This window comes from Kryptolebias marmoratus, linkage group LG20 (genome assembly GCF_001649575.2).
Source record: "Kryptolebias marmoratus isolate JLee-2015 linkage group LG20, ASM164957v2, whole genome shotgun sequence".
NCBI classification, from domain to species: Eukaryota; Metazoa; Chordata; class Actinopteri; order Cyprinodontiformes; family Rivulidae; genus Kryptolebias; species Kryptolebias marmoratus.
Genome location: NC_051449.1, coordinates 23,688,751 through 23,700,332, shown reverse-complemented (window position 1 = coordinate 23,700,332; position 11,582 = coordinate 23,688,751). Strand labels below are relative to the sequence as shown.

Sequence of the window (11,582 nt, the reverse complement as noted above, 5' to 3'; positions counted from 1 at the left end):
CTTTATTTCTCATGGTGTGTTAAAAGCCAAAGAATAAAAGTGTGTTTTTAAAAGAGACCTAAAAACAGGAAGAGAGGGTCACTCAAGGGTAAATTGTTCCAGAGCTTGGGAGCAGCAACAGCAAATGCTCTGTCACCTCTGAGCTTCAGCCCAGTTTAAGGGACTGTCAGCAGGAACTGATCAGCTGATCTTAGGGATCGGGGCGGGCAGTAAGGCTGAAGCAGCTCAGATAGATATGGTGGGGCCAAGCTGTTCAAGCATTTAAAAACAAAAAACAGGAGCTTAAAATTAATTCTGTAGTGCACAGGGAGCCAATGAAGGGACGCCAAGATGGGAGTAATGTGCTCACGCTTACGGGCCCGAGTTAACAAACGAGCAGCAGAGTTCTGAACAAGCTGCAGACGGACAAGAGACGTCTAGTTAATGCCTACATAGAGTGCATTACAGTAGTCAAGACGAGCTGTAATAAAAGCGTGGATTAATTTCTCCATGTCAGATCTTGCTAGGATTGGTTTGACCTTTGATATTTGACGAAGCTAATAAAAACTTTTCTGAACAACACTGCTGATCTGTTTTTCGAATTTAAAATCAGAGTCAAACTTCACCCCCAGGTTGGTGACACAGTCCTTGAGATAAAATGACCGTGAGCCAAGATCTACAATGAGAGAGGAACAGCAACACGGTCCAAACAACACAACTTCTGTCTTCTTCTCATTTAGGCTAAGGAAATTAAGAGAAAACCATGCTTTAATGTCATTAAGACAGTGTGTAAGTTGCTGGACTGTATTGTTTTGTGACAAGGGAAAATAAATCTGGCAATCATCAGCATAGCAGTGGAATGAAATACCATGTTTCCTAAAAACAGACCCGAGGGGGAGAAGGTAGAGAGCAAATAAAAGAGGGCCAAGGAAGGACACCCCTTCCTTCACTCCTAGCAGAAGCATCAAACCAGTGACACCTGCTACCTCTCCCCACATCAAAGCGAAGCCAAAGTTTGTTGTTATCTGTAGTGTGAACATAATGTATTATGAAATGAGGGAATGAGTAAATAATTTGACCCACGTGAAAAAAATAAAAAATCTATGAAGCAGAAAAAAATGCTACAAACCATAGAAGGTTTGATTATGGTACATTCATCAGTCAGTGATGTCCTTTTGAGTTGAAAAAATAAGTACAATAGTTGTTAAAAATAAATAAAAAGGAATAAAAATCTTGACCTCTGTATTTTAAATAAACACTGATGTCATATACATCCAAGTAAGTGTTGTAATCAGGACTGTAACCAGAGATAAGGCCAGCACACAGCTGATGTTAGACATTTGAAGTTTAGTGCTCAGCTGCAGCCACACAGACAAGTAAAAGGAGCTCCAACATGCCCAAAAGTTAAGCTATTTCCATGTCCAAATTCTTATTTTTCTTGTGTACAAACTTTAAAACTTGGTTTGGGTCTTCAAACTAATGGGTCTGGCTGATGGACATGGAGATGTGTACGGTAACTGGTACCTGATGCCATATTTAACATTAGCACAGCCAGGGAGCTTCTCCTTCACCAGCAATGAAAGCTGCCCTCCATCTGGCCACAGTTGGTGTAAAGTCTGAGAAAATATACACCCTTTTCCTGTTGTGCAGCAAGAGGAGAGCCTCCCCAGCACAGCTAGAATAGTATTCCTGGTTTGAGATTGTGTCATCCTGATGACCATCGCTTGTGGCAGATTCCCATCCCTCGGCTTACCACATAGCCCGGCATGCTCTATCTAAGCTGGGTTTTTCCCCAAGCCCCAACAAGTTCTTAACAAATTCAGCCATAAACTCTGTAGGCCAAGGACCTATTGATCCCTTTGGCAGCCCACGAGTCAAATATTAGTATGTCTAGAGTATGCCTCCAAGTATTCACATTTCTTGCTTTCCACCATAGAGAGCTTAACCATATTAGCTTGCATGCTAGTTAGCTGGTTACTGTGCTCATAAGCCGCACTCCCAAGAACAGAAATAGTTCTACTTTGCCAAATGACTGTTGTGGAATTTTCTTTAAAAAAGAGGACAACGAAGAGTTTTGTCTTAGGATAATTTATTTAAGCTATATAGCTGAGAATCACTGAGCTGAGGTGAGTCAACAGAGTGAGTCTGAAGAATTACAGATAGCTCCCCCTTCTTATACCATTTGTAGGATGAGGAGGGGTCAAGGGGGAACAGAAGGATTAAGATAAACTGATCAAGAGGAGATAGCAAAGCATGAGGTAACAATAGACTTTCTGGCCCCCTGTACCCCGAGGCCCTATAAAGATAAGATGAAAAGGCATTCTAAACTAAACTAAATCACATTCACATGACTGCTCTGTGTTTTCCCACAGTTCACAAGGGGGTCACATGTAGTAAGAAAGTAAAAAGCATATTGTCACCATTTTAAAGTGGGTTTTGTGAAAAGGTTATTATCAATAATATCCTACTTGTTGCAGATAGCTTTTTGAACGACCCATCCGGAGAAATAGAATTCAGTCCTAAAATTACTGACAAGCAATTGCAGCTACGACCAAAGTGAACTGCTCTTGCCATTAAGTCAAGTCAAATTTATTTATACAGCACTTTTCAGCAACAAGGTAGTTCAAAGTGCTTTACAGCATGAAAACACACAAACAACAATATAACAAGCTAAACTAAACTTATCTAAAACATTAACTCAGATAATCTAAATGAAATAAATGATTAAAAGTAACATAAAGTGTCACAGTTTCTGGTGTTTTGGGGTTTTGTTCTTTGGGTTTTGTTCTTTGTAGTTCTTGTTTTGCTTCAGCTGTCTTTTTGGTTTCTGTGTCCATGTCTTGTCACCTTCACCTCCCCAGTAGTTTTACGGTTCATGCCTGCCACGCCCACCTCACCTGTTCCTTGTTGTGTGTCACAGCTGCAGTCAATCTTCATCTCTCCCTCAGTCTCTGTTCACCACTCTGCACTCGGTCATTCCTCTGGTTCACGTCATGCTCGTTGTTTTCTTCTTGTTACCTTGCTCCATGCACCACGTCACATTTGTTTTTGCTTTTGCTTTGTCATGTTTCAGCTCCACACCAGCCTTTTTGTTTTGTTATATTTTACTTTAATAAATTAGTTTTATTTTTATCACGATGAGTCTGCGTTTTGGGTTGGCCTCCGTCTCCCCCCTTCATGACATAAAGAGATGAAAAACTAAGCAAGGAACACAAGTCATACTAAAGCCAAACTGGATAAAAACTAGGATATACTAAGCTAAAAAAATAGACTAATGGTACCGGAAGGCCAACTATGCATACCGAAGGCCGACTAACATTTAAAACATTCCAAAAAATAAAAATAAATTTAAGTAAGCAAAGTCAGGATAAAATTGACTAAGTCATACTAAAATAGACTGAGGAAAACCAAAACAAGATATAATAAACAAAACAAAGATATAATAAGCTAACCTAAACTAAACTATGATTTAAGAACCTCAGCTGAACAGACTCAGATAAACTATGATCAACTATACATTTGTTATGCTAATTCAACTAAAGTTTCATCCAATTCAACTATATTAATGCTGATTCAGTTATAGATTAAGCTAATTCAACTATGCTAATGAGACAAAGTGGGACGCAGGGACGGAGGAAGGGAGGGAGCAACATTAAACATCAGAGGAGGAGGGAGGGATGGAGCTGGGAAGGTGTAGAGAGAGGGAGGAAACAAAGGGGTGACGGCGATGGTTGCAGGACACCCAAGGATACTGATTCCAGATAGGCCTCACTTCCATAGTTTTGAAAGGAATGGAAAGTTTTATCAGCCGGCCTTTGGACCTAGCCGGGACAGATCCACAGGTGTCCTGGGGGAGGGGAACTGATGGGAGAAGAGCATCAAGTTCACATAACCTCCAGGAGAATTTTGAGATAGCCAGCCTTCCAATGTTGACTCAGTGGAGCTAGATTCAGATATCAGAATTTTTTAGGTCAGGCCGATGCCGTAATTTCAAGCCGGCCTTGAAAAGTTTCACTGGTACATCTCAATGGTGAATCCAAACAGCCAAATTAATGGATTTCATCTATGCTGGGCCGAGTCAGTGACTCTCCAGGTACACAACTGGCCCGCGATTGACAAGAGTTACATCCAGTAGCTCCAGGCTCCAAAGAGAGAAAGACAATCAAAAATAAGGACAGATGGGGGGAAGAAAAAAGGGTCCACCCTGGCTGAGTGCAGGAAAAAAGACTCCAAATCCAATTTCAACGTGGTTCCCATAATCACTGTTTTAAAGACATTTCACCGATGTCAAATGCTATTCATGTAGAATTCTGAATTCTTATTTGCATGTGTGAACAACAGTGTACAGCTTATTTGAATTTTAGCAGGAATTTTATAAAATTTCTGCTAAAATAACCATGTTATGAAAATTGATGGTGGTGGAAAGGTTTAAATTATAGTATTTGCATAAACTGCAGCAATCCAGTTAGTGCAACTGTTAGTGCATCAGTCCTGTCAGATAAAAACTCCAAACTGAGGCTGTTCAAAGCCTAACTACAACTAGTAAGATACCAAGTATTTATAACTTTTACACAAACATATAAACATATAAGTTTGGAAAGGTGTAAATTGATAAAGTTTAGATTATTTGTTTTTAAAAATTATTGGTTTGAGGTAAAAATTGTAATTAAGAAGATGAGAGATAGCAGGAGTGATGAAGTTACAAAGAGCACATGTTACATTTACACTTTTAGTCACTGAAACTAAGCTTAAACAGCACTTCAACTACTGGCCAATGTGGACTCAGACAAGACGTACTGTTTTGCACAAATTATGGCTCACCTCTAAATATTATTTTGGCTTTTTACAAACATTTCTCATTCCTTACATTCTGACCATGTAAGATATCTCTGTGTGATTTGTGTGTTGTAGGACAAACTCTGACTCAGCACTGCATCAGAGCACATTAACTCCTGCTCAACAGGCCTCCTTCATTGGAGGGTCACAGGAGCTTCATCCAAAACGAGGTACACAAATTTTACCATATGTTAAAGTTACTAGCCATTGGTATATTTTTTTCACTAACAACTGTACAGTGGTAATAAAAACACAACTATGCCCACACAAAGTGCAAATTTTTCATGATGTGTTTTTGGGTTGGTGAGGTCATGTCAGGAAGTGAGTGTCTTGGTGATCAGCTGGCATTTGTACAGATGAGCAAATTTTGACAAAGTTCAACATCAGAAGTATTTTCATCTAGACAGTCAGACTTTTCCCCTGAGGAAAACAGATTAGATGAAGAATACAATGAAGATCAGACAGTGTGAGAGTTGGAGTTGCAAGAGGTTCCACCTGACTCCAATGATCTCAGAACCATGACGAATGCTGCAGTGAATGGTGTTGCTAAAGCAAACAGTGACAAAGACAATATTCATCTCCCAAATCTATTGATATTACTGTTTCCAGATAAATCTGACTTTTATCTTTTTGAATGTGCTTAAAAATCTCTGTGACAATTTTTCTTTTTAAGTAATCACAGAATTGTTACGGGCATCTTAAACTTGTTTTGAACCCTTCTCAGTTTAAGGTGGTAGCTCACTAGGCGATAAAATAATTTGTGCCGCCTAGAATACAGTTTTGAGACAGCAACAAAATATTTGCCTGTATTCTTCCAATTTTGAGTCACTAACTAGTCTCCAGCATTCACAGCCCATTGACAAACTGCCTCAGCTGGTTTGATGGGACATATTATAGGTTTGTTTGGTGACAGAGGCAGATGATGCATTGGTTCTGCAGGTCTCAGCACAATATATCCTTGAAATTTCAAATTCATGTTTCAGCTCCAGCTTCTTAATGGAACACATCAACCAGACCATGTAGGATTTATATCAACTTGGCTTTAAGTGATCTCTGGAGATCACTTCAGTGAAGAGATTTGATCATCCCAGTTTGCTCCAGTCTTCTTCTCATAGTTCTTTATGTGTTTGTTACCAAGTATCCCAGAAATCCACAGTCATCTCAAATACAGATGGACTTACTCAGAGTTACTACTACTTTTTTGGCAGCAGGAGGGCTTATCTTCTGTGGTGCATTAAGGACAAAAGGACATTTTTTTCTTAAACAAGCTCTTAAATTTAACAAAAAGCCTCATCATTTAATATGCAATTACAAAATAAAACATGTGCACACTGAATATTTAAAACACTTAGGAGATATAAATTGTCATTTCAGTTCAGACCATCCTTTGATGCCTAATTTGTTCAACAACAAAACATGCTGAACAAACCACTAAACAGCTGGTAGAAAAACCTCTTAAATGACCAGTCCTGAGTTTTGATTACAGTTCTTGTAGCTACAATAATACAGATCTTACTCACAGAGATACAAGACGGTTTAAACATGACTTTTAAAACAGTGGAAGGAATAAATATAGGTCAGCCTTCTATGAAAAACAGTTCAGGTGTCATGTGGATCTGATGTCGGTCAGTGGAGGCGTGAACTATAAAAAGAGGTTTACAGTTTAGCTGCTATGATGAGCTGGAAGTCTTGAGTTTTCAGAGTCAACAAAGAGGGTTTCTTTTAACCTGGTTATCACCATGGTTACAGAGACTGAACTCATAACCTGCTGCTCCAGAGCAGAAGATTAGTTCAGTTTCATCTTAAACTGTCAGTAAAAAGCTCTGCCTGTTCAATGATTCTTTTCTTAATGACATCAAACTGACACAGCACTTATATATCATCATACTGATACTTTCTGCTGTAAGATTTGAAACAGTCATGTTGTTAAATAACATAAAACTAAATATTCCACTGTCGTTTCAAAAGTCAGTCAGTGCTCCACATTTAGACGTTTTTTAAATCAACTCACATAACTTTTAGCAAACTTGAGAAATGTGCTTAAAAACCTGAATCCATTCACACTTTGTGCCTCAAGAAGCTACAGTAAAAAAACAACATCTGCACTGAACAAAATATTATCAGAACCATAATTTAAACTGAGCATTCAGTCTCTTCAAAATAACTGAACTAGCACTTTAACATTCAGACAGTTGCTGATCGGATGTTTCTGCTAATAAAAATATTCCTATTCAAAACCTATTCCCTGCTCTACTCTACTCCAGCTGAAGGCTTTTCGATGAGAAGATATAAGGGGGGAACTATGTAGTCAAGCAAGTCAAGAAGGATCACGTGGATAATTTTTTATCATAATCTTATTCTTACAATTGAATGCAAGGAGTCTTTTGTCAAATGGTCAAGATTTTAAACAGTTTACTTATGAGAAGGAAGAAAAACCTGATATAATCTGTATACAGGAAACATGGCTGAAGCCTTTTATGGATTTCAGAGTTTATTGGTATATTGCAGTAAGATATGATAGAAAAGAAGGAAATGGGGGTGGGTGTCTTTCTTTGATTAAAGAAGGTATTCCATATAAAATAATTGAAAGAAAAGTGGATTTTGTCAAGACGTCCCAGCTCCACCGGTGGAGCTGGGACGGCGGCGTCGACCTGACCCGCCGGTGGAGCAGAGGCAGTGGCACCAAACTCCTTCGACCACAGGCTTGGCAGGCTTTTAGTGCTCTGCAGGCTCTGTAGAGGTCGCTGAAGACTGTGGGGACACAGCAGAGGTCGCCGGAGACTATGGGGATGCCGCAGGGGTCGCCGGAGACAGTGGGGATGCCGCAGAGGTCGCCGGAGACTGTGGGGACTCCGCAGAGGTCGCCGGAGACTGTGGGGACTCCGCAGAGGTCGCCGGAGACTGTGGGGACTCCGCAGAGGTCGCTGGAGACTGTGGAAACAGTGAAGGCCCTGCAGGCGGCGCTGAGAGAGAGGCTGGGGGCACTGCAGGCGGTGCTGAGAGAGAGGCTGGGGGCACTGCAGGCGGTGCTGAGAGCGGAACTGAAGGTACTGCAGGTGGCGCTGAGAGGCTGTGAGCGGTGTAAGAGAGTCCATGAACGGTACTGGAGACGAGACTGTGAGTGGCAAACTTGGGTGACTGGACAGAACAGGTAGGCGAGATGGCTGCCGCAGTCGACAGAGGCATGGTGGGTGCTGTGGCCGACGGAGGCGTGGTGGGTGCCGTGGCTGACGGAGGCGTGGTGGGTGTTGTGGCCAGCAATTCTAGAGGCCGGAAGATCCGTCTGGGTTTCCACCATCTGGACGATGGAGGCTTGATGGTCAGGCGCATTCCCAAGAATGGAGAAACCCTCTCCTCTTCCTCCTCCAGACTAGGCGAGGGCATAATGGCAACTGCGACAAACTGTGACGTGAGGGCTGCTGCAGCTGACGGAGGCATGGTGAACGCTGCAGTCGGTGCCCTCCTTTGCCGACGGCGACCGTGAATTGAGGTGAGGACTGCAGCAGGAAAACAGGGTCCATCCCGGAAACAGAGCGGGTGCTCTCTCCGCAACTCCAAAAGGATTTTCTGTTCGTCCTCTGCGGAGAGAGCAACACTGCGGATGATGTCCGCTGGGTTCATAGTAATCCTGGAAACTACAGACTGATTACTTTAACGTCTAATATGTGTAAACTGATGGAAAGAATGGTGAATGAGACATTAATGCAATATTTGGAGTCAAAAAGTATAATTTCTCCTTATCAGAGTGGTTTTCGTAGAGGGAGAGGAGCAATGGATCCTATTGTATGTTTAGAAGATGATGGTAGGAAAAGCTCAGATTAATAAGGAAACTGTCGTTGCTTTGTTTTTTTTATGTAGAAAAAGCATACAATATGTCATGGAGAGAAGGGTTAATGATTAAATTACATCAGATAGGTATAGGAGGTATTATATTTAATTGGTTATGAGCTTTTTTATGTGATAGAACTTTTCAAGTCAAAATGGGTCATTATGTTTCACAACCATGTAAAATAGAAAATGGAACCCCTCAAGGAAGTGTGGTAAGCCCAACATTATTCTCAGTTATGATTAATGATATTTTTAAAGAATTATCTTTTAGTTTTGGGAAATTACTTTTTGCTGATGGTGGAGCATTATGGAAAAGGGGGAGAAGTGTAGAACTGTGGTGATTTGGCTTTTTTCTGGGTTTGGTTTGTTTTATTTTTATTTTAGTTTTTTGGTTTGTGTTTTGGTTTTGTTTCTATTCTGTTATTTGGTTGTTTGTGCCTTTTGTTTTTGTCTCATGTTCATGGTTTCATTTCACTCTTCCCCAGTCACTCACTTCCATGTCAGCCACGCCCATCTACACCTGTCCTGACTGTAATCATTCCACCTGTTTCCACTCACCTCGTTATCCTCAGTGTTAAAAACCCAGTCACTCTTTCCATACCTCACTGGTCCATTGTTTGTTGTCGTTACTGGTTGTTTGTTTCCGGTCCTCTTCCTGTTAGTTTTTCTGTTCTCGTTTTAGTTCTCATTTTAGTTCTCGTTTTAGTTTGTTCTTTATTGGTTTGCTGCCTTGTCAGCTTTTTGTTTTGTTCTGTTCATTTTTACTTTATGAAAATTAGTTTTTCTTTTTACAATGAGTCTGCGCATTGGGTTCGTCTTCGTCATCTCCACTACAGTACAGGAAGGCATAGATAAAGTAAGTAAGTGGGGGGTAAAGTGGGGTTTTAAATTTTCAATAGAGAAGACAAAAGTAATGTTTTTTACGAATAAAAAATTGGGGTAGATAAAAAGTTGTATTTATATGGGAAAGAGTTTGAAAGGATTGACTGTTTTCGTTTTTTGGGTGTAGTTTTTTATCAAAAACTAACTTGGAAAAATCACATAGACCATATTATGGAAAAAAGTAAAAAGGTTCTAAACATTATGAGGTGTTTAGCCGGGTTGACATGGGTTGCAAGTTTTGAATCACTTAAAAATGTTTTTGTGTCACTAATCTGGTCAAGAAAAGATTATGGGAGTGTGGTGTATGGCTCTGCAGTTAAAACGAGATTAAAGAAATAAGATGTTATTCAAGCCAGAGCATTGAGAATTTGTTTAGGGGCAGTTAAATCAACTCCAGTATGTGCTTTACAAGTAGAATCAGGAGAAATGCCATGTATTACAAGACAACAGATAATGGTTAATTATTGGATAAATTTAAAAGGACATAATGAAGATCATCCAGTTAAGAAAGTATTAGAAATTTGTTGGGAAAGAGGAAAGGAACAAATGAATAGTTCTGGGTGGGTTGGGGACGACAGAGCAAAAACATTTAATGTACATAACAAAGAATTTAGTCCAACAGACCTACATGGACGTGGGAATATATTAATGTAGATGGACCATTATTAAATATTAGGAAGAGGAATATAACAGATATTTGCCAATAATTTTATAATCAAATACAGAATAAATATAATGATTATTTGCAAATTTATACTGATGGTTCGAGAGACCCAAAAAAATGAAGCAACTTGTATAGCAGTAGTGGTTCCTGAATAAAGATTCATTTTTCAAGAACATCTAATTATCTGAGTATATATACAGTAGAATTATGTGCTATTTTATTAGCTTTAGAATGGGTGGAGGATATTAATATAAATAAAGCAATAGTCTGTAGTGATTCATTATCTGCATTGTTGAGTATTGAAAAGGGAAGTACAAATAATAATCAAAATATATTATATGAGGTCATGGCTGTTAATCATAGATTAAGTGAACAAAATAAAAATGTAATATTATTTTGGACTCCTGCTCATGTAGGTATTTTGGGGAATGAAAGAGCGGACAGGCTGGCTAAGGAGGCGATTAAAAAAAGAAGATATTGATATGCCAATAAAGTTATCTAAATCTAAAGGCAAAAGTATAGTTTGGAGAGAAAGTAAGACGATATAGAAAAGTAGGGCGGAAAAAGAAATAAATGGAAGGCATTTATATAGGATACAAAATAGAGTTGATATAGTAAGGATTAGAGGAATAAGTAGGAGGGAGGAGGTAATTATAAATAGAATAAGAACCGGTCAGTTTTTTGAATGGAACTCTTTTTAAGATGGGGAAACATCTTACTGGTTTATGTAGTTGGTGTGATATTGTAGAAATGATGGAACATGTTTTTATTAGTTGTAGAAAATATGTAAATCAAAGAAGATTATTAAAAATGGAATTAGGTCTTAATAGAGAATTGAAATTTGAGAATGTAGTAGAACAGTTAAAGAGTAATGAAGTGAAAAAGAAGATTTTTCGTTTTTTTAAAATTACTGGGCTCATTATGAGAATTTGAGGTATAGATATTAGGAGTCAAGAGATGGCAGTAGTGCAACAATAATGGATGCAGGCTGCCGTTAAAATCTAAAGAAGAAGAAGAAGAAGAACACCGGCCCGGCTGGCCCTACTCTGAAGCAGGGACCGTTGTTCTGACGATCTGTGCTACTTCGTCAGATTTACCTACCGTAGCACGGCTAGATAGCTATGTCTAACTGTCGGTGCTACCCGTCAAAAACTGCAACCATCATGTTTACTGTGGAAAGGCCCGAGGGTCCAGACAGCTTGAGTCAACACCTGTTGCTGAGTCAAATCCACCTGCTTGCTTCGTGCTCACGGTGAATCCAGCCTCTGCTGGGAGGTCTGCGGCCCACACCTTTCACCTACTTTGAACCACCCAGACGTCCGACAAGACTCAAATTACCATGACAGACTTCTCAGACTACCAGATGAGTAGGATTTAAAATAAAAAGAAAAAA

The 11,582-nt window shown here is 39.6% G+C and overlaps 1 protein-coding gene across 4 annotated transcripts in view; it reads left to right on the top strand.

The window, feature by feature from the left end:
• Nucleotides 1-11,582, top strand: part of crtc1a (CREB regulated transcription coactivator 1a) — an 83,914-nt gene that overhangs the window by 33,706 nt on the left and 38,626 nt on the right. For all 4 annotated transcript variants that reach the window (XM_037981895.1, XM_017431365.3, XM_017431366.3 and 1 more), the window contains exon 5: nucleotides 4,891-4,985. In XM_037981895.1, coding sequence (XP_037837823.1) covers nucleotides 4,891-4,985 — 95 coding nt within the window. The remainder of the gene's footprint in view (nucleotides 1-4,890; nucleotides 4,986-11,582) is intronic.